General features: G+C 38.1%; 2 protein-coding genes across 7 annotated transcripts in view; one reads left to right on the top strand and one right to left on the bottom strand.

Moving 5' to 3' along the window:
• The window catches only part of LOC145988830 (uncharacterized), a 197,324-nt gene extending 193,336 nt beyond the window's left edge, over window positions 1-3,988 (top strand). For 3 of the 4 annotated variants that reach the window (XM_083124045.1, XM_083124048.1, XM_083124047.1), the window contains 2 exons: window positions 1,501-1,643; window positions 3,657-3,988. In XM_083124045.1, coding sequence (XP_082980171.1) covers window positions 1,501-1,643; window positions 3,657-3,831 — 318 coding nt within the window. In that variant the 3' untranslated portion in view covers window positions 3,832-3,988. Of the gene's footprint in view, window positions 1-1,500; window positions 1,644-3,656 lie in introns of those variants that run through there. The other variant, XM_083124046.1, reaches the window with a different exon arrangement.
• A 2,474-nt stretch (window positions 3,989-6,462) lies between these two features.
• Window positions 6,463-24,287, bottom strand: part of BBS5 (Bardet-Biedl syndrome 5 protein) — a 35,644-nt gene continuing 17,819 nt past the window's right edge. For 2 of the 3 annotated variants that reach the window (XM_083124774.1, XM_083124773.1), the window contains one exon: window positions 6,463-7,338. In XM_083124774.1, the coding sequence (XP_082980900.1) occupies window positions 7,120-7,338 (219 nt within the window). In that variant the 3' untranslated portion in view covers window positions 6,463-7,119. Of the gene's footprint in view, window positions 7,339-23,011; window positions 23,099-24,287 lie in introns of all 3 variants that reach the window. The other variant, XM_083124775.1, reaches the window with a different exon arrangement.

Genomic DNA, 24,287 nt, shown 5'->3' on the forward strand with positions numbered 1-24,287 from the left:
TGAAAAATCTGAAAAATCATCCATGTTATTTTCATAAGTTGACTTTGAAATATTTCATAGTTCGAGAGGAGCATGACATGTTGAATTGAAATTACACCAATATTACTCAAGAGAATAGAAATCTGTCATAAGCAAAAAGTGAACAGTTGCCACAGGCATTCAGATGCGAAACCAAAGCAAGATCATAACATGCTACAAAGTATGTTCAGTACTTTTTTAAATAAATAAATAAATAAAAAAAGGCAAGCATGGTCCATTTTGACAACTTTGTTTTAATTTCAGTGTACCAGAAAACAGAAACTGCCATCAAGAAAGCACATTACTTTATGCAAGGGTTATCATGGATTGACTGAAAATCCAAAACCAACATGAAATTAGAGCCTCAACCTTTTGCTTACTATGCATGCCATACCCTTGTCTACTTCCAGTGATCAGAAGTAGTGTGTTATTTCCATTGTTATTTTAATGCTACATGTAGTTACTGTAATATAAAGTATATAGCTGTAGCACAGTTATTGGAAGCAGCACATTACTTCTTTTCCATCTACTGATGCTGTAGCTGTAGCTGTAGTTGTAGCTAGTAGAATATGCACCAATAATTGTAATTTCGGAAGTAGTCTATAGCTTTAGCTATTGCCATTCTTTATTATTACATTTAGAAATCGCTTTCAACGTTCATTCTAGTGTGAATATGCTGGTGTGAAAATTAATGAACAATATAAAATTTTGTTAAAAAGATCATTGGTGATACCTGACCAATAAAAATAATACATGCTGATCGAGTTTACAGTTTAAAGTGGGATCCGAACCACTGTTCAAAGGTTCTCCACCAGGTATCGAACCTGGGACACTTTGATTACAAATAGACAGTGTTACCATGCCATCAGGGAGGCCCCACATACTGATAGTGAAACAATGCGATATAAATTGGCATCTTTATTAAAGCCTTCAACACTAAAATATTTGCCCCCCTTTTTTTAATATAATCTCTTCATCACAGTGGATTAACTCAATATATGTTGTGACTTCACATGTCTTATCTTCTTTTACACAATTCCTCTTAAACAGTGCATATTAGCAATACATTAGTTTTAGATTTAATACTAGTGTCTGAAATAGCATGTTAGATGCCATACATACAGTTGTAGAGTAGAACAATTCTCCTTGTATATACAATTTGCTTGCATCATAATAAAAAATTACAGAAAGATCTAAGTTAAGGGAATTATGCTGAGATCAGAGGTAGTAGCACATTGATATAATATTGGCACAAAATTACGAAGATCCAGGTTTGATTCCTATTTGAGCCTCAGCTTTTGCAAAAGTTCTTTATAAGCTGTAAGAAAATATCCTATCAAATTGACATAACCTCTTACCATTTGAAATGAATGTTCTGATGTACACGATCGAAGTTACACACTTGATAGTAGTTCTAATTATTATGTCACAAAATATGAACAATAACATTGCACAGTGTTGTATAAACTTGTTCTGTTATAGGAAAGAGAGACAAGTCTTCCAGTGACTTCTCTAAATTCTAAAGAAGACATAAGGAAGATGTCTCCAAAGAAGGAAATACATTCCATTTGGCCCAAAGTCCACGATCTTCTAAAGAACAATAAACTGGTTAAAAAATCAGGAAGGTATGTTAATTGCAGACATTAGAGTATATTGCAATGTGATTTAATTCTTTTATGTTTTTCGCACAGTGACACTTGTTGAATTAACATGAATTATTTACCAATAAAATTTGCTGATTATGAATATTGAACCTATCACATATGGAGTGGAAAACACTCATACACCCATGTGTGATCAGACTACATGCTAGGTATTGCAGAAAAAGAAACTACAAGATAGATGGATGATAACACTGGGGAACAAAAAAAAGATTTTATTTTGTGGCATAATGTTTAATAACAGTTTCAGCACACAAAACAGCTGTGATTGCCAATTGTATGATTGGTTCAGTTGAATTGACTCCAGTTTAAAAAATAAACACACCATGGAAAATGTAGGAGGTAAAATTACTCCATGCTTTTCTCGGTAATATCAAAATTTGAAATTCCCATTAAGAAACTTATTAATATATTTTTAAATTGTTGCTAGGCAACTTATGAAGCATTGCTAGGCAATCTATCTTCTATGTTTGTGGGATAGTCGTGCTAGACGATAAAAGTTTGGCCCCCAAGGGAAAATATTACAGTGGGAAAAGCTAATATCATTCATGAACCGCTGATAGATAGGGACAAAATCATCCTTCCGCCACTGCATATTAAACTTGGGTTGATAAAACAGTTTGTCAAGGCCTTAGATACAAGTGTTGATTGTTTCAAATATATATGCCACACTTTTCCAGGACTAAGTATAGAAAAATTGAAGGCAGGAATCTTTGACGGACCACAAATTCGTACACTTATAAATGATGCCAATTTTACAACTTACATGTCTTACATCGAATCTGAGACCTGGCTGACCTTTGTGTCCGTCTTCAAAAACTTTTGGGGAAATCACAGAACAGAAAACTACCGCGATATAGTTGGAAATATGTTGAAAATTTTTTAGAAATTGGGAGCTAATATGAGTGTGAAGATACATTTTCTACATAGCTACATTGACAGATTCCCTGAGAACCTTGGTGATTTTAGTGAAGAACAGGGAGAAAGGTTCCATCAGGATATAAGGATAATGGAAGAAAGGTACCAGGGACGGATTGGATCGCCACATGATGATGATGACTGACTGCTGTTGGAGCTTACAGAGGGATTGTCCTAAAAAGCAATACAGCAGGAAATCGTATAGAAAACGTTTCAAATAGTTTGTTACTTCATTGTGTACATATTTTCTTAATTATTATGATCATAGGCCTATATAAATTTATTTTATCATAATTATTGTAATCACAAAAAGAAATATTAAATTGTTGTTGGAAGTTCATTTATATGTATGTCTTATGCTTCCACCATTTTGATTTAGTTGCATTTATTTCATAAATTAGAGCCAATTCAGGAAATATATTATATCATTATTCAGAAGCATGAAATCGCCCTAAATTAGCTCTCAAACACTGTGCCGCAATTTCACTGTTCCCCAGTGTAATCAGCGAACAACTATCCCCACAATTCATTGCGCCATATTTATAAAAAAACGGATAGATCCTGCGCTGAAAACATGCCGGGTAAGTATTGTGCCGAAGTGATTCAAGGTATGGTTATGTGAGGAATGTGTATTTTTTTTACCTTTTCCAAAGTCCTACAGCAACCGTGAAAAGTGTGTAAAGTGGAGAAATGCAAGTTTTCTCGCTGTACGAAGGCTTCTCATACGCTTTCCGTAACACACTTAACACATCCAATTTCTTCTCAAAGTACGTACACTGCATGATGTCAAGTTGAATACCATCCATCGAGAAACAACTGACACACATATTGATTATATATTCACAACAACAACAAATAGGATAGTGGAAAAAGGTTACTGTTCATTAATAGAAAACAAGTATTAGTTTTTCCAATAGCGATATTGGCATATGATAAATTGCCTACTTACTTACTGTCAGATCCCCACCAAAAAGAATTTTTTTAAAAAATGATTGTAATATTACATACAAATGCAACAAACTTCAAATACAACATGAAATTCTAATATTTTCATTCCAGAAAATGCCCGGAAGATATAGAATCGATAGCTCGGCTTATTCAGGAAGGAGATGCTCTTCTGTCTGTATCAGGGAGTGCAATAACTCCAAGGAACAAGCCTCGCTGTCCAACTATGTCGGAAAAGGATGTAACAAGAAACCTTAGTGCAAGGATAAGATCCTCATTTAAGAGTTAGCAGCATGTTGCCTACAAGACATTTGTTCTTCCAGAAGTGAAAAAGACAGAACTGTATCTTAACTAGCATCTCCAATGGTGCCTTCAAGTGTTTGTACATTTGTCTGTAATTAAAAGTTAATTTTATTTTTTTGTAATAAACATTAATGAATGTTGTACATTGTCAATCTTTTTTATATTGAAGGAAATAATAATTTACATATCTTTATACTTACCTTACATATATAATAAGAATTTTTCAACTGAACCTAAAAAGGATTCACTGTCTTATGATCAGGCCCGTAGCCAGGCAGGGGCCAGGGGGGGCTCAGCCCCCCCCCTGGAACTACCGTCAGCCCCCTTAACATTAGTAAAACTTTGTTATGTAATTTGTTTGCAGTGAAGAGTGAAAATGTAGACAGCAGATATTATTTTGCTCACAACTTTGGTGAGGGATAAATTCAGGGAGCATGAACAGCAGCTATTACATTCATTCATCTTATTTATAAGAAGTGGTCTAAGTAGCGGCAAGTATTTAGAAGATTCTTTAGGCTTTAGAAAGTTCTTCCATAGGAGAGCATCTTTATTTGTACCTTCATTGCCCCTGTTGCGACCTCCTATTTATACAGAAATATGTGACTTTGACGTCATTATGCAAATTACCTCCTCATCTGTGTCAAAGGTCAACATTCCCAAGTTTTGGGAACGAAGGGGAGTTTTATTGTTTCGGCCGGGGAGTGGAATGTACGCTAAGGCACTATGATTGAATATTGTCCCATTTTCCCTTGTGTGATATAAATATCTGTATCATCAAACGTAGTATGGTGTGTGTAGTAAGGGATGATTTCAGTAGCAGCCAATTAACACTTAAGCGATATTTTAAAATATATATAAAAATGTAGTATTTGTGTGATATTTATAAACTTTATGTAACTTAATGACTTCCCTCCCCCTCCCACACACACATAATTTACCTTCATTTAACACTGTTAAACTTTTGAAAATAGACTTGGTTTACCAAGCCCCCCCTCCCCCTGATAACCCATGAGCTCCCCCTGGAGATCAATTCTAGCTACGGGCCTGCTTATGATCAAGTTTGATCAGAGGTGACATTGCTTCATCTTTATATTTTAATGTTAGTGTAATGTATATAAAATAACACATTTAGTTAATATCTGCATTAACCATGTAGAAATTCAAATATTCCCAGATATAGCAAAAAAAATGAATAAAAGGAAGAAGAAAAAACATCGAGACTAATCTGTGACCAACCATGAGTATGCGACTGTTTGTTTGATGGGTGTTTCTTGTGAAGGAATATTTCTTGTGAAAGTAACAAGTTTCCAGAAGGATAAATAAGTTCCTGTTAAGTGTTTACACGTGTGTGTGTGTGTGTACATATATACATGTATATAATCTAAGAATTATTTGTATTATATACAATAGACACACTCTTCTATTGTCCTTTGTGTATCTCCGTAAAATAAACTGCTTATCTTGTAAGGTGCCACAGTACAAAATATTGGTACATGCAAAGATTGTAATTTGGTAACAAAAAAATTATCTTTATTTGCTCAGCATCATTTTTTCTTATTATTAGTACTATCACATGAATGAGAAAATTTGATTATGTAACTTGCTCAAAGACCTATTTAACTTAATAGCTTATTGTAAAGTTACTGTAATGTTGAAATTTCAGGAAAAGTACAGTCTCAACCAAGACTCGAACTGGGTTCTCTGGCATACTGTGCCATTGCTCTACCAACTGAACTACCGTGCCAGATGCCCTGGTTTCACAGATTTTTCGTTGTGTGGAACACTCTCTGTCAGCTCTACCGCAATGGAATCTGTTGCCCTTAAAACAGTGATGACATTGACTGTGCCTAGTTTAAGACCAAGGTTGTGGATCTTTATCTGTGTTTCTAATCATAAAGTGCATTTACTTTAATTTTAAAATCAGCACTAGTAACACAGCTACCAAACTTCACAACAACTTAGACATCTGTTTTGCATAATGAGATGTTGCAGTGTGCCTAGAATGCACACAACCAAGCTGAAATATTTTGGGAATAGTTTGGAACATTTGAGTTTGACTTGATGACAGCATTCAGGTTTATTCCTCGCTTGCATACAAGTCATTATAAATATATATTTTTAAGAATGCCATGAACTATTTCTGATAGTTATATTTAATTTTGCACCGGAGATGTAAGTGGTGACCCTTTTTTGAAGACACCGAAATATCAACCTCTTGCATGTAGTACACCCTAGACTGAATTTTGCAGACAACTGTGTACAAACTTCTTTAAATTTATTTCCAAGCAGGTCAGTAAGATTTCGATATTCTAGAAAAACAAGGCAGATTTCAGCTAAACTTGAAGGCTCCGCTACAACAAAGTTGTGTAGCTATCACCTGCACCATGCCATGATGGCATATAGAGGTTGTGGAGATGAGACCCTACACATTCTCAGTGTTGGCCATAATAGAGGTGATGTGGTGAATACCATGCTCTGGCTGCTTTTACCCTTGAGTCTGGGGAGCCCCATTGTCACTATATGCAGGGACACTGTCAGACAGATTCAGACCTGAAATCACACAAAGGAAGGAGAACAAAAAATGCTAGAAAAGGAGAACAATTCATTATTCTTCTAATAAGGGCCAACAATATTTTTATTTGCACGTTCACTCTGTACATATATACATATAGTATCAAATGACTAGAACATCTGTGTTATCCATTGTTGTAAAACTCAAGCTATACAAATAAATAACTTTTACTTTCTTCAACTATTTACAAACAACATAACTTTAAATATATATCTTATAGAGAGCAACGGTCTACATACAAATCTTGTTTCAAAACAAGTAAAGTCTCTTACAGGACGGACTTGACTCTGGAAATGTTATTTAATGCTAAATACTTACATATTCTCTGCAAGTGTCAAAGTTCACAAAATATTGAATTCTATTTGAATGCACTAAGGCATTTAGATTGTACACAAATAGATCTAAAATCATGCTGTCATCTAAAACAGAAAAACAGTATACTAAAGTAAAATTATTTTTTCAGTGTGTTGATCTGTACTAATGTAGGAAATTTTAACTTGTTTAATAAGTCTTTTCAATTGCCAAGGACAAGTGTTAACAGTAAAAAAAAAGTGCAATTATATTTACACATACAAATGCTCTTTGGCTGAAGAACATGCCATGTACAGTTTCTGTTAACAAGAAACAACTGCTGACTGACCCACATGCCGTCACATATGTAAATTCACAACGTTTTCTTCCATTCACAGTAAATAGCATTCTTTAACTTGAAGGTAAGACTTCCCACAGTGACTGCAATGTAAAACCATCCTTTAGTTTTTCTATTGCCAAACCAAGTTCCTCACAGTATACAGGCTCACGGTCCTTGTTGTGTCCACCGTCTGCAAAGTAGGCAACGAAGGCATCTGACATAGTGTTTGGAGTCTCATCAATTTCTTGGAAGTCCTCACCACCAATAGGAGTCTCTTCTAGTGGCGTCGACTGGAATAAGAAAGCATTCCATTTGTAAGTAACTAAAGATACACTTAATTCATAGCTAAGGTTGAAGTAGTACACTGGCGAACTTTAAAAAAAAGGTCTCCCTCCTCTTAGTTAGATTGGAAGGTAGTTGGAAACACTTCATTACTCCTGTATTCGATAAGAAAGTGGGGGAAGGCAGTTCAGACAAGGCCATCACTACCGTATGCGCACGTAAACTTGTTTCCGGAAAGCTTTCTGTTGGAGTCTTGTCAGGCATGATCTGCGCAGTTTGTGGAAGATTTTTGTGTTCCCAACCCCCCTCCCCTCTGTATGTGTGTGCGTGCTTAAACCTGTTTCTTTTTAAGTTTGGCTTATTTTTATTGCATTGACTAATTGCTGTTATGGCTGGGAATGAACCAGGTTAGCAATGGGCAAATAAAAAAGTATAAAAAATACCAAAATTCCTGGTGTGACGTTTTTCCATGCAGAACTGTAATAAAAAAACATTACGTTAATTTATCACGTGAAAAAGCTTCACATTTCCCTCATATCTTCGGTACGCTGTGCGTCAGCCGGTTATTGAGGACTAGTTGATCGATTGACCGCTAGAGGCCCTCAGTGGTAAATTCTTTTTTGTGCGATCACGATCGACAGGAAAGGTCAGTCCCGATCCAGCGTATGGTTGCAGAGGAGTAGTAAGAGACGACCTCGACTTGTGGAGGAGCAGGAACTCGTATGGCTAGACATACCTCATTTTCGCTTCGATGATCTCCGGTAGAAGGGGACCACCTTATTCATCGAACGCGACGAGAAGCTGCCCTGTTTTGTATTTGAGTGAGAGCAATACGTGAAGGACTTGGTTTATTTGGAGGAACGGCAGCAAGCAGAGGAGACGACTACGTGAAGCGCTTTTGACCATTGGCCATTTTGATCGTCGTTCTGTCGTGTTCGAAGCGGAACCTGAAGCTATGAAGACGCAATTGGACAATCTCAAGAAGGAAGTACAGAAGTAGCAGTACTGAGTACTTTGGATCTATGTGGATAGGACCTCTTCGAAAGGCGTCATTTGGTTCCCCGGTCGCCACCATCCATAAACCACGTTATCTGATTGTTCCGTCTTTTGAGGTATGTACTTTTGCAATTATTACGAAGTGAACTGTGAAGTGTCTCCCAACCAATGTACGTGTTACTCAGCAACAAAACATGAGTTGGAATATTAAGAGGAATGTCAAAAAGGGAACTCAAATCAAAAAGCATTTTTAGTGGTTTTGTCCCCAAATTTTACTGCATCGTCGCGATTGCACTGATAGGACGTGACGTGACTTTTGCTTCTTTTCTTCTATATGCAAGGCAGGCATTGACCAGAATTAATTGGGCATAAAAAAAAGGAGGGAAATACAATTATGTAAATTCTAGTTGGCACTCTTGTGCACGAACAAGCGCTTTACGTACGTTTGACGAAACTCATAAGAGCATCAAAAAAGGGGGGTCTTTTTTCCTAAGTAACATCGTGTTCCTATAAAAGCCAATGATTGATTTTTATAACCTTTAATACTATCTTGCATATGTTATATACATATATATCTATATGTTGTTCGTTTAACTAATTTGTTATATTACTACTGGGGAATGTTAAAACTTTTGAACACTTGTTGATATCATCAAAGAAAGAAATGTTGTAATTGTTGATGTATTTGTTATTGATGAGAAAAAAAAAATATTAACCATTTGGCGTTGTGCGGTTAATATAATAAAATTGACCATGCGTCACAAACTATATCTTGTAGTGCATATTTATCTGCCACACAAAATTGTACCTTAGATTAGAAATTTTTCCAAAACGAGGTTGTGGTTGTTCGAATACGGAATCGTGGCAAAATTTATGTTTCAATTCAAGGTTTAACGCTGTTACGAAAGGAAGGCAAGTCTTTGACATCAGCACGAAGGAACTGCCTTATTTAACGTGTCGTATTGCTCCCCATTAATTGGTTTTCGCTTGAGACTGAGGTGACTGTACTAAATACATGTCGTTAACCTCAAACTATGACTTTTGCAACTGTTAGGTTTGGGTACGTGTAATTTGTCTCCACGGCCTCTTCGCGCGTTCCCCATTTTTGCTATTTAATTGTGCACCCACCTAACTAGTTACAAAGTTCCTGGTAACAGAGCTGGTTGTACCTTATTTTTTTTTTGCTAAGGAAGAATTAATCGGGCTTAATTTTGGAAAATTTTTTTTTTCCCTTATTTTGAAACTTGATTATAGCATCACAGCAGCCCCCCCCCCCCGCAATTTTTTTTTCTGGAATTTTGATTTCACCTTTTGTGTTTTGAACTTCATTGTTGCTAGTTTTTCTTCTGGGTAAATTTGACAAAAAAAAAAAAATGGGAACTTCATAGGATTTTTATTACACCATATTTTCATGTTGCAATTGAGGAACTTCATCGTATGTATTTATTTATTTTATTTTATTTATTCCTTGTTTTGGATGGCGAAGTTAAGGCACAAGCCTTTTCTTCCACTTAACCATCTCTACATTACATTTTATAAATTGATTTTTATAGCTAACTGTATGTTAAATATATAAAAAACTAAATATTTAAGATACCAAGAAATGAAATCTATAAAAAACTAAGAACATTGAGATACCAAAAAAAAAGAAAAACACAAGAAAAAATAAAAGAGAAAGACGCAAAAAACATAAAAAATAAAGACAAAAATACATACACACTAAGTAAAAAAAATACACGTAAAACATAAACACACACGCAACAAACATAGTCAAATTACAGAAAAAGTCGGTGGGTGTTGGTCCTACAAGTTTACACGAAGGTTTAATTTTATTTCCCTGTTTTCAGTTCTGGTAAGTTGACTCCAGAAGATGATTTTTTAATTTTGATTTGAATTGGAGAAGAGAAGAAGAGTTTCTTATGTCGTTGGGGAGGTCATTCCACGCTCTGGTAGCAGTGGCCGTTAAGGAATTTCCATAAAACGTTGTCTTGTGGGAGGGGATGGCCAGCAGAGAGTTGTCTCTCGAACGGGTGGCAAAGGTGTGTGCTGAACTTAGGGGTTGAAATCGAGAAAGTAGGTAGGAGGGCTCTCGTGAGTTTACTATTTTGTAGAGCGCTGTAAGAGCGTGAAAGCGGCGGCGAGTGGAAAGGTCGAACCAGCCTAGGTCCTTGAAAGCCGGGGTCAGGTGGTCAAAAAATTTGATATTATAAATGTAGCGCACACATGCATTTTGTATTCGCTGTAGACGTCTTGCTAGTTCACCGTTGAGGTCAATATATGTCAAGTCACAGTAGTCTATACGAGACAGAACTAAGGACTCCACGAGTGTTTTTTTTACTTCTTGTGGCAAAATATTTTTAAGGCGGTACAGCGAGTGTAATGCTGCGTAGGATTTTTTACATATGGCCTTCACATGGTCACTCCAAGTGAGGTTTTCGTCCACAACGACTCCCAGGTCTTTGACCGAAAGCGACAACGAAATGGGGTTTCCTTCGACAAGAATGTCAGGGATGGAGGACTTCTCTGTTGTGGAAATGAGCTGACGTGAGCCAATTAAAATACATTTCATTTTCTCAGCATTTACTCGCAGACCGTTTGCCTGAGACCACTTGCAGACGTTCATAATATCATCGTTTAGGGCTTTGATGGCCATATTGATGCTTGTTTTAGGGAACGACAAATAACATTGGACGTCATCAGCGTACAGATGGTAATTTGTCGATTGAAAGTTTCCAGATATATCATTTACGTACATGGAGAACAGCAGCGGAGACAGGACGCTACCTTGGGGTACACCGCAATTCGTCGGCAGCCACGACGACTTATTGTCAGAAACGAATGTGCGTTGCTGTCTGGCTGCTAAATATGAGCGAGCCCAGTCAACAGCGGGTTGGGAAAAGTTGAAATAAAATGACAATTTTGCCAGAAGGATATCGTGGTCTACGGTTTGGAAGGCTTTGCTGTAATCAAGGAGAACTAGCATTGTCAAATATCTCTTATCCATCGCCAACCTTACATCATCCACCACTTTAATGAGCGCTGTGCTGGTGCTGTGATGTGGGCGGAAACCGGACTGGAAGGGGTTTAACAATTTTTTCGATTGCACATAGTTAAAAATTTGCTCGTGAACGATGTTTTCAAATACTTTTGACAAAGTTGGGAGAATACTGATCGGTCGAAAATCTTGAGCGCTTACTGGGTTGGTGATTTTAGCCAGGGGGCGTATGTGAGCAAGTTTCCAAATGCTTGGGAATGTGCCACTGTACAGGGATGTGTTGAAAATATCTGCAATTGCGGGTGAGATGTGGGTAGCGATATACTTTAACATGTTAATAGAAATTTCGTCTGCTCCGGTTGCATTGGATTTGATTTTATTAATTGTAGTTTGGACCTTTTCATGCGTTATAAAAGAGAAATCGAAACTATTGTTGTTGTTGCTTTTATGAACACTTATGGAGTCGATTGTACGTTTCTTAATTTCAGGATTTATACCTGATACGTTTTGGAAGTGGCCATTTAGTTCTTCTGTGGAGATGCCAACAATTTCATTACTATCATATTTTTTCCCAACGCCGAACATTTTAAGTTTATTCCACAGCGATTTCGGCTGCGATCTGTAGTTTAATAGTTGTCCCGCAAAGCAAAACTTTCTCTTTCGTATTTCCTGGGTGCACCGATTCCGAAGAATGCGGTATTCTTCGAAATAATCATGTACTGATTCCAGGTTTGCTTTGAGTGTGGACTTATACCGCCTGTAAGCTGCATCCCTACGGGACATCAGCTGCAGAATCTCGGGGGTGATCCACGGGCTGGGAGGTCTCGAAACTCTTTTTCTTTTCACGGGCGCGTGCTTGTTGTAAATATGAAGGATGAGGGAGTTTAAGAGATTCACTTTCTCGTCAACTGTTTGAAAAGAGGACACGAGGTGCCATGGCATGTTTCCTGCTTCAATATTCAGGGCTCGAATATCAAGCCGTTTAAAATCTCTGAAGGAGATTACTTTTGGTTTATATTTATATGTTTTCAGAGAATAGGAAAGAAAAATAAGATCGTGCTTCGATATACCTGGGACTGGAAATTGTCCGAAATTTAGAATTTTTAGTGGGTTGGTTGTTAATATATGGTCAATAAGCGTCTCACTTTGATGAGAACGATGTGTGGCTTTTAACGAACAGGCTGATAGGTTGAGAGACGATATGGTGTCTTTGTAATTTCGTACTTCCGGTTTGGAGGTCAAGAGGTCGAAATTTACGTCACCAAGGATAATACAATTTTCGTATATCGGTAAAAAATTAGATATTTCTTTTTCGAAATTTTCAAAATCAGTTTTCGGGGGTCGATACACTCCGCTGAGGAGGATTTTTTGGTTGTTTACGTTTAGCTCAAGGATCAAATATTCCGAACTACTCGAGTATTCTCCTTGCGAACGAGAGAGGATTTTAACGGGAATGTTTTCTTTTACATATATTGCACAGCCTCCGCCTCTTTTGTTTATCCTGTCGCAACGATAAAGCCTGTATCCCTGCATGCTGACCAGGTGATCTGGGATCGACGAAACAAGCCAGCTCTCCGACACTAGAATTGCATCACAAGAAAGAGGGGCAAAAATAGTTAGGAATTCGTCGTAATGGGACAAAAGACTCTGACAGTTGACGTGAGCTGCGTGGAATGCCCTTGGGTGTTTGGCTAACTCCTCCTTCAGTACCGTTACAGCAGGGTGGGAATGGGGAAGAGAAAGAGAGGGAAGGTCGGCAGAGGGTTGGGCGCTGGACTCGACTTCCATTTGGCATAGCTTCATAAAATAGGCCGTGGTTGGGCTTAGTGTTGCCATCTCTTTAAAATAGTTACAAAAACAACTAGGCTGGTCCGGGAGTGAAAATAAGATATGTTATTGGACTTACCAGTACTGAAACCAGGATTCTCTTGCTGCATGTATTGAAGTGGATGACCAAAATAAACTGGAGAACACCCGCATGTTACTTTTAACACTTGCACAGATTTGACATGAACGCACACACACTCGACATAAACACTTGAAATATGGTTAAAATACACACACACACATAAACACATACACTTAAGTACGAAAACACAGAAAAACACACGGATGCAAACACAGTACATAAACTCAGAGATCCAGTACATTCGCTTCCGTCGTTGCAGTTTGCTGCTTCACCTTAGCGTTGTAGGAGAGATTCGAACTCGCGAGCTGTGTTGATGCTTGTCCTGCCGTTGCTGCCCTGGATGATGATCCGGCCATCGGACGTCCAGCAGCTCCTCACCCCGAACGTCTCCTTGGCACGGCGGAGAAGTTGCTGCCTCGTTGCCGTCAGGGATTCTGTTATCAGGAGGCCGCTTCCTTTGAGTTTCCTCTTGGCTCTTCACACGTGCTCCCGAGTTTGGTATCTCAGGAACTTCACGATGATCGGACGGTGCCCCTGCTGTACAACTTCGGCCGACGTACGAGCACGTTTGGGGCCCAACCTGTGCAGGCGATCCACATCGGAGGCACCGAGACTGATGCCAAGTTTCATGGACAAAGTGTCCATGACAACCTTCATCGTATCTTCGGCTGGCGTTTCCGAGATGCCGTGGAGGAGGAGGCAGTTTCTTCTACTGTACTGCTCAGCGGCGTCCATTGCTTCCTCCTGAGACAGCATTCTGTTGTGAAAGCTGTCCATGTCCGAACGCAGCTCCAGTATCTGGCCTTTAAGCTCCTTTATATCTTGTTGGAGGAATTCCAAGATGGTGCTGCTTGTAGTCGTCTCTGCTGTGGCCGTTTTTTCCGTGGACTGAGGAGGTGGCAAGGACTTCAAAGCTTCCGACACTTTGGAGTCCAACTTGCTGATAGTTGCCTCCAAGAGGCTGCATCTCTTGTCCAGGCTGCTGCTGTTTTTCTTCTTGGAGGTCATTCTCGTCCGAAGGTAGCAACACTGAGTCGGAAGATCGTGGTCACCGCTAGAGAAGAGTGTTCCTCGGGAAAATGCGATGTCTCGTAATTGTAAAACAGCTTCTTTTTGTGGTTCCCCGCTTCCAATTTGAGAGAGTTTGCTGCTCACATGAGTCAGTGGGGCTCTGGCTACAATTTAGTTCATAGCACAAAATCAGATGTTAGGTTTTGCCAGAGAAATGTGGAGGTGAAATTCCGCACGAAACTACACACAGCCGATCTCGTCCGCCATGTCTCATCTGAGTGCTGATTAATCTTTCCTTCTGGTTATTTTTCTTTTGGAATTTGGGACATTCCCACCGTGCGCTCCACATAATGTCAGTTCCCCTTCATGATCAATCGCGTGAGTCGCCACCCTTTCCATTCCCACCTGTGAATATACAACCTTCTCCCTTTTTGCATTCTCCAACCTTTCGTACAGCGAGAGAACTTTTGCTACCTCCAGACCATTCCTATATCACCAACCACATTAGATATTCAGCTGCAGTAGACCTTTTACAGGCCTTACCGCATACGGATGGTTCAGATCCCGACCAAGTGCTCCATTTTTTGTTGACACTCTATAGAACCTTTAAATTAAACCTCTTAGACCTAGAATCATTATTGTTGATGGCCTTTTCATCAACAACGGGATTGCTTCGGGATGTTTGGTATGACTCCCTCATTGAGAAATTTCCATGGCCAATGTTTATAAGAGTTATCTGGTATCGATTAGTTCAGTTTTCAAAATTACAAATGTTGATGGACAAATATTTAACACGCCTTCAACGAACAGATGAATTTCTTTCCACTTATTTAAATGATATTTATGACGCCTATCATATATTACCAATTGATTGGTCGGAAGCTAATTTACTGGAATCTGCATTGCAGAATTTACAGGATAAAACTCGTTTGCATTTAATGGGTTTTAATAGACCGACATCAATGTTAAACTTCATGTGTTTGTCTAGGGAAATTTGGCCTATGGAATTACGCCATGTGGAGCAACAATTGGATGAATGTAAGTTGCAACACATAGTTCCTTCTTCCAAAGGGGGGCAATTATCTGTAGAACGTTCACTTCCGGTTTTGCCTGTATTTCATTCTCCCCCCCCCCCCTTCATTGGACGTCTTAGATAAAAAAGAACTTTCCCATTCTAATGTTGTTTCACAGACAAATTGCAATTTACCAAATCTTTTGTCCACTTCTTTGGGTACAGAACAAGTTCCGTCATCTGAGGCTACGACTATAACTCACATAGAGCATCCCTTGACTATTATTGAAAAAGCAGTGCCGATTATTCATGCCACCTTAAATTCTACACCGAGTCGTCTTCTTGTCGACTCGGGAAGTTCTGTGTCATTAATTGCGAGGGGATTTTTAGCCAGTTTACGTCCCAAGCCACCTGTTCTTAATGATACTACTCGTAAGTTACAAACTGTAAATAGTCAGGCTATTTGTCTCGATTCATGTGTTGTTTTGACATTGAAATTACAAGGTTTGTCTTGGAAATGGGGCTTCTGGATTTCAGAAAATGTACCTTTTCCTGTTATCCTGGGATCAGATTTTCTTTCACATTCTAGGGGCACTGTTTCCTTTGAACACTTAGTTGTCTCTTTTCCCTATTCCAAAGAATTAATTCCTTTCGCTACATCAGTAACTCCGACAACGCAACATCAGAAGCAAACCAAGAAGGAAGATAGTCTTCCTCCTCCGATCCCTTTACCGTCTACCATAGAAAGTTTATTGCATGAATTTGACGACGTTGTTACTGAACATGTTGGTAGTTGTACTTTAGAACCCGTTTCCATTCCTTTAATTACTAATGTTCCTTTTCGTTCTAAGCCATTTCAGCTTAACCCAACACAAACGAACATTCTTCGTCAACAAATTCAAGACTTGATGGACCAGAATATTATAGAGGCGTGCGCTTCTCCTTATGCATCCCCTTGTTTCCTCGTCGATAAGAAAGATGGCGGACATCACCTTGTATGCAGTTACAAGCACTTAAATAGACTCATCGCCTATGACAACTTTCCGCAAAGCCGTATCGATTTAATCTTTCAACATTTGCAATCTGCTAGGGTATTTTCCTGCTTGGATCTCTGCCAAAGTTTTCATCAGATATGGTTAGATGAGCCTAGTAAAGACCTAACTGCCTTCGTCACCTCTTTTGGTCAATATCGATATACCAGGGTTCCATTTGGTATAAATCTGGGTACTCAACTTTTGACACGTGCTCTAGATAAAATTCTGGGTTCCTTTAAATATAAATTTTTGGTAAACTATGCAGACGACGTATTGATTTTCAGTCCAGATGAAGACACTCATCTGAAACATCTTAAATTGGTCCTTCAGGCATTTCGAGAAGCTGGATTAACTGTCAATCCCGTCAAATCAAAATGGATGCAAACGAAGATCAAATATTTGGGATATATTTTACGTGAGGGGCAACTTGTTTTAGACCCCGACCGTATCTCTGCTATTCAGAACATTCCCCCTCCTAGGAATGTTAAAGCTATTCAGCGCATCCTTGGACTATTGGGTTATTATTCCAGATTTATACCATCATATTCGGAGCTTACCTCCTTTTTAACAGATAAAAAGAAAAAGGGCATTGCATTTACGTGGTCAGAGAGTGACCAACAACAATTTGATCATCTTAAGCAGGTTTTTCTTAAGCATACTGTGCTAGGGTTACCAGATTTTTCTAAAGAATTTGTTTTATAATGCGATGCTTCAGGTTTGGCATTGGGAGCTACCCTTAATCAACGTATGACCGATGGGTCATTACGCCCTATAGCTTTTGCATCTCGAAAACGTACAGAAATAGAACATAGACAATCCATTTATGAGGCAGAATGCTGCGCTATCGTTTATGGGTTTAAAAAGTTCGAGACTTATTTAACTGAGAAACACTTTACCCTTCAGACGGATAATCAGGCCCTTTCGTGGCTTCTACGCCATCCTGAACAATGGCTGCTTTATTTGTCTAGATTTTCTTATTCAGTCGAGCATATACCCTCTCGACTCAATCCCGTTGCTGATTGTCTGTCAAGGATGTACTCACCTGAAGACTTCCATGTTTCTCCTTCACCCGTTACTTCCCTTGCATGTGCCGCACCAAAATTTCAAATTATTCCTTTTAGTAAATCAGACATCCTTGATCTTCAACAAAAAGATTCTAGCTTACTACCAATAATACAACAATTACGCGCTGGCCAAAATTATAAACATTATGCTCTTTATCATGATTTACTAGTATGGCAACCCCCGCGCTCTACAGCTTCATTAGTAGTTGTTCCCCAAACCCTTCAACATTTGATTTGCCGTTATTATCATGATACACCCTTGGGAGGTTCTCATTTAGGTATTCAAAAATGTACCAAGAAAATAATGTCTTTATTTTGGTGGCCATCATGTGTTCAAGACATCAAAACATATGTCAAGTCTTGTGACACTTGTCAAAAAGCTAAATTAGTCATACGAAAGCCTCCGGGATTTTTGTCATCGGAAATAATAAAACACCCTTGGTGACGTCTGTATATTGATCTTGTTGGTCCGCTTGTGCGTTCATCCAAAGGTCATTCTTATATTCTGGTGGTTGTGGATGCATTTTCGAAGTGGGTTTCTCTTTATCCTCTTCGTGGGCCCACTTCAAATAAGATAGTGGAAAAACTTCGCTCTTTATTTCTTGTGTTTGGGGCTCCTTGTGAACTAGTGTCTGATAATGCTTCTTATTTTCGATCTCGTTACTTCAATTCATTTTTGTTTGAGTCTCGGGTTAAGCATATCTATACTAGCTCCTACTACCCTAATCCCTCATTGGCTGAACGATTTATTCGTAACTTAAAGGCTTCCTTGATAGCGTATCATTCTGATGACCACACCAAATGGGATGTACACTTAAATGCTATTTCCTTTGCCTTTAATACAGCAGTACATGATAGCATCCAAACTACTCCATCACAAATATTGTTTGGATGGGACATTGACGGGCCCATGAATTTTTTCTGGGAATTTCAATCAGACTCAGAATTGGCTGGTCCTCCTCCTGCCGACCGTGCTAAATGTTGTTCTCAGGCTTTTCACCATTTACAAAAGGCTTGGGCTACGCGGAGAGCCAGATATGACCCCAAAAGGCAACCTTCTTCCTTCAAGGTAGGGGATATGGTTCTTTATAAAACATTTCCACAAAGCAATGCCTTCCAGAAAGTCACCACCAAACTCCAAGAACGTTGGGCAGGTCCTGCCAAAATTTTCAAGCTTTTGGGTCCGGTAACAGTTCTTCTGGTGGATCCTGAAACTGAGGTTTTTCTTCGTAAAGTGCATATCGCACATATCAAGCCTTATTTTATTAGGGATGAACCTTCACCTGATGTAGATTTGTCGGATACCCACATTGCTTCATTATTGCAATTGCCACGGGGACAGACTAACTAGTTACACTGGCATGAGTAGTTAGTAGTAGTAAAGGTTAGGTAAAGTTCCTCGTGTGTATAGCAATGTGCCATGAAGGCACATTTAGGGGATGTGGTAGTAGGGCACCGCATATTCTCGAGATCAGCCATTTTGGAGGTGGTACGATCAGCAACATGCTCCAGCTGCCTTTTTTCGTCAGGGTTGTAGTAGAAATGAGAAAATAGAAATGTTTTGCATTCTGCATATGTGACAGTATTCTTTGGATATTGTCCCTGAAATATCTGTTAACATCATAACCCGCAGCTTTTTCAGGATAAACTAGTTGAAGGCCGCGAGTGGTTCCTGGGAAGTAATGAACATATCACAGAATGCGCACTAGTTTAGCTCACGTTTCTTGGGGGGAGGGGGAGAATGATATACAAATTTATTCTACGAAGGCTTACGTCATTGTGACAATGGAGTATATTTTGCAGACTAACGAGGATCTGGCATCTAGACACAAGGCCAGTATAATAGTCTGTGAAGTTTGGGCTGTGTCCTATGTTTGTGGTTGCCTTTCACAAATTTCATCTTAACACACCTTTCATCCTTATCTATGTGATTACTCAAAAGTGGAAGAAAAGCGAAGTAAAATAAATAAATCAATTGGTCATTGTGTCCTTATGTTTTTCAATATTTCTTCCTGATCGAAAACTAATGTTTCACCGATGTAATGCATCACTATAGTCATGTGAATTACTACTTTCCGTCATCATAGTGTGCTTAATCATTCCTTAAAGCATAGACTTTAACGCTGTTGTCCTTAATGTAAACGATCTTAACCGTGTGGAAGTTTTTTATGTAGGCAAAAAAAAGGTTAAGAATAAATCCTAATTGATTGTTAGAAATTTAAAATATTATAACTCTGACGTAACGCATATTAACTGTTCTTAGTTCGCTGTCAAGGAACGACTTCTCCTAACTAGAAAGGATTCCGGCCTCCGTGGTAGAGTGGTTAACACAGCTTACTTAAACACCGCCTTCTCATTGTATTCATTCGGTGTTCATTGCGACTGTCCCTGCATCAATTTCATCGCTCATCCTCATCGTCCCGTTTGGCCAAAAGTGGCAGAAAAGCGAAGTAAAATAAACCAAATCAAACATAAATAAGAAGCTGAAGGGAAAATATTCCATTACCAAAAAAGAAATATATAAATATACAGTAATTACTTTGTTGACACTGCAGTTTTTTGGGAGTGTGTAGCTGTCTTAGGGTTGTTATATTCAAATTAGCTGACCTCAAAATATACGAAGAGTGAACGATTAATGGAAATGGGGATGCACATTTCTATTACTTTAGTAAGCGTTCAGTCGTAAATCATGTGGACACAGTGTGATTTTCGTACAAGGAAGGGTTCCTGGGACATCAACTAGGTTGACGTTTACTTATAACATTACGAGGGTATGGATTTCTCTCAACAAGTGACACAGATGTTTATGGTCATGGAAATGATTTATACAATTTGTTGGAGTAAGATCGTTTTCTACCTCTTGAAATTAATGGAGACTGGAGATGAAAAGACACACGTGGCAGATTGTAACGTGTTTTAAAGACAGAGGTCTTAAGTTCGAATTAAGGCATGTTTGCCCCATCACATCCATGTTATCAATTGGTCAATCATTCTCATCGCCACGGATTAACCAAGAGACAAAAAGGCAACGTAATATATCGTAAATAAAAAAAAAAATACAGAAAAGGGGGAAAGAAAATGCACATATCGTGCCGAGTCGAGGTTGTAGGTTACAAGACGGAAATGTGTAACTATTATTGCAAGAGCACGTTCAATTATATTAGGGCACAGGTGAAATTGTTGTAGGTTGACATGAACTGTTAATATGCCTAAACTCTTAAAATACTCTAGTATCAGGTTTTTGGTTCCACTTGTTATTTCAATTTTGAGGGTCTTCATGAACGAGTGCTTTGCATACTGCTCTATGAAACTGGAAACCCTATGTTCGATTGATTGATTGATTGATTGATTTGCTTTATTTTACTTCACTTCTTGTGCCACTTTTGGCTAAGTTACAAATATGGGGGAGGCCTCCCCGATGGCGCAGTGGTAGTATCGTCACCTTGTGATCAAGGGTTCCCGGGTTCGATACCCAGTGGAGGCACATAGTGGTTCGGATCCCACTTTAAACTGTAGGTCCAGTCCCGATTAGCCTTACTGTGTATAAAGTGGACTTCAAACACAAACTCAATCAAATATGGGGATTAGTGACGATATGATGAAATTGATGAATGGACACTCACAAATCCATGCCCAGGCCAGGATTCGAATGTGGGACACCTGGCATCGTAGCGTGATGTGATAACCACTCTGCCACTGGGGCCGGAATCTATTTTCCAAGCGTGGGTAATATTTAAGAGCTTATTGTGTTCGTTCATTGAAAGTAAACAAGAGGGATATAATATGGTCTTAAAAATAGCAAAGTTACCACATATGCCTGTTATGTGCCGAAAGAAACGACCTTTGCTCGTTTTCTTTTTATATTTGTTTTAGAGCTAATGACAAAACAGAGAAAAGAAATGAAAAAATGAACAGCCTATTTTCATTCATAAAGGAAATAAATCGCCAGCTCAGAACCTGATTTCTTGAAAGCTCAAAATGGACAACAAATATTTCTTCCGAGGCGGAATGACCACAGAAAGAAACGCTGTGCTAATTATTTGATGACTCATGGTTAACATTGCTCTTCTGTGTGGTGTTCACGACTGACAACTGTGCAGCTCTTCCTTATCTTGCATAGAGTTTCGGCATTGACGCTCAAGTGTTTCCAATTCAATATCGGTTTTTGTTTGTTGCTTCCAATCTAACTAAGAGGAGGGAGACCTTTTTTTAAAGTTCGCCAGTGTACCAATGCAAAGTTTCACTCAGGATGCCTAACTCTATCAGTACCACTATGTATATCATAGGCAAATGTAGTCGTTAAATCATGGACAACTGACAAAATTCAGGAAAACAATAAAAAGGATGAACAGCTGATTCTTGTAAAAACATTGATTAAACAGGAATGGTTATTTCTCTTATAGTTGACAGTTATTACAAGCCTTTAAAAACAATTTTTGATGTAAAATTCTGGAGAACACATGCTTCCTTCATCAGAACTTTTTCCTTAGTTTCTAATTAGTTTGTACATTTGTCTGTTGAAAGATTCATTTTAATTTTGTGTAATAAACATTAATGAATGTTGTACATTGTCAACCTTTTCTACATTGTAGTAAATGATAATTTACATATCTTTATATGTAACACTTTTTTCAACTGTACTTCTCTCTGTAATTAGCCAAAAGTTGCAGAAAAGCAACATAAAATAAACTAAATCAATCCATCAACTGTACCTAACAAGGATCCACTATTGTATGCTCAGGTTTGATCAAAGGTTAATATTGACATTTCTTTTCCTTTATAATTTATTTTTATATATACACTAAAAATAATTGTCTGATAAAGGGAGCATGTGTTCTCCCGAAAAAGTCAAAAGTGAGTCTAAATTCTTGTAAGAACTGTAAACTATGAGAGAAATAATTGCACAATGCAAGCAATACTTACATATAAGAAAAAAATATGAATGGGTCTGATTATATCTGTATAAGCCAATAATAGCCCATCATTAAACTCTAAAAACTAAATAAGCATTACAATGCTTCAGTGAGCTAGACTCAGTACCCTGTCCCTAAACATAGGACTTCCTTTTTCAGGGTTATCTTTATCAATTTAATCTAATCATTCATACTTATTGTCGAAATTAACCTGCCGGCCCTCATGGCAAAGTGGTTAGCCATTCGCGCTACAATGCCAGGGATCCCGGGTTCAAATCCTGGCCTGGGCATGGATGTTTGTGAGTGTCCATTCACCAATTTCATCATATCATCACTCATCCCCATTTTTGCAAATTAGCCAAAAGTGGCACAAAAAGCAAAGTAAAATAAAGCAAATCAATCAATCGAAATTAACCAATGCAGAAAAGTTTGGAGTTTTCTTTTAGGTCCACTTTTTATGTACACACAGGCTAATTGGGACTGGACCTACAGTTTAAAGTGGGATCTGAACCAATATGTGCCTCCACCAGGTATCGAACTCTGGATTCCTTGATTACAAGGCAACAATGCTACCACTATAGCATCAGAGAGGCACCGATGCAGAAAAGCTGTGTAATGTAAGAGAAATAAAAATACAAAGCAATAAATACCACTAAATAAAAGAAAGGAAGGAAGGGTGAAGACTGTGACACCACATGGAATAAAAAAAAGAGATTGTGAAACACATTACTGAGACAAAGTGCCTACCTTTGTGAAAGGTCATGCAAGTGCAGGTTCAAAGCAGGCACGAGGTACAAGGTTAAGATTCTGGTCTTCAAGAAGGAGAAGGCTCTCCTGCAACACAGACAGGAGAGGGTAGATGTGTAAAAACAAATGTGTGCCTAACCTTTCATATTCTCTTCTTTTATCTTAGAAACCACATTAGAATCATGTGACAATATTTCATTAATGTTAAATGAGATTATCCCTCTTAAGATTGAAACTGGTTTCACTATATTTCATTATGATTAAAAGAAGTATTCAACCTTGTTGAGAACTGGATGATTTCAACAATACTACATTGTTAAACAGTCGGTATACAGAACATTAATACTTCAACATTGCTGAAACAAAGTTTTTATAGTTACAGTTTCTCAAATTTTATTTAGGCTAATCGTGACTGGGCCTACAATTAAAAGAGTAATCTGAACCATTCAACAAGGAAAGTCAAGGTTGTTCATAGTGATAGGGTAGGTTGTTATAAATTTTCCCCATAAACAATAGAGAGGGGATATCAAATTTCCTTTCAGTAATTTACTTCAACTTTAAAAACCTAATAATTAGGGCTGAGCTGAAATCATTTTCACCTGATACTGATACCAATTCCCACCTGTGGGAATGACAATATTTTGAAATTGTTCAGAATATTTACAAATTTTAACATATAAGTTACCCATTGGAACAATACCATATCAAGATATCAGAGTTTTGACTTAAAATATTTATAACTAGCTGATTTCCCTGGTATTTATTTATCCCAATCTTTTCTTAGACAGGAAAATAATGAATTCTAACTATAGTGTTAGAATATATAGTATATAGTTATAGTATAGATTATTTTTACATGTCACCCCCTTCCCACCCCACTGCTAGGGGTGTCTTACCCCTACAGCATTTCTTTCCATATTGCAACTGATATGTGTACCAAGTTTGGTTGAATTCGCTCCAGGCGTTCAAGAGTTATGCCAGAACAAACAAACACACACACACATACATACATCCATTTTTATATACACGATAGATTTCACATGAGAAAGTCATCTACTCACAAAATTCATTTCTGTCAACAATGTTATAGCAACAGTTATGCATTTTGCATAATATCCATGTTGTTTCGACTCCATGAAAGTGGTGCATGTCATTTTTTACAGACTCTGCAAAACACATGGACTCCAGAAAAATATTGGCCGGTGTAGATAATTGAATCCCAACCATTATTTTATACTAATTACCAATATCATTGGTATTGGCAAATACAATACAC

The sequence above is a fragment of the Lepisma saccharinum genome, chromosome 6 (genome assembly GCF_977018435.1).
Source record: "Lepisma saccharinum chromosome 6, izLepSacc3.1, whole genome shotgun sequence".
In the NCBI taxonomy this organism is placed as follows: Eukaryota; Metazoa; Arthropoda; class Insecta; order Zygentoma; family Lepismatidae; genus Lepisma; species Lepisma saccharinum.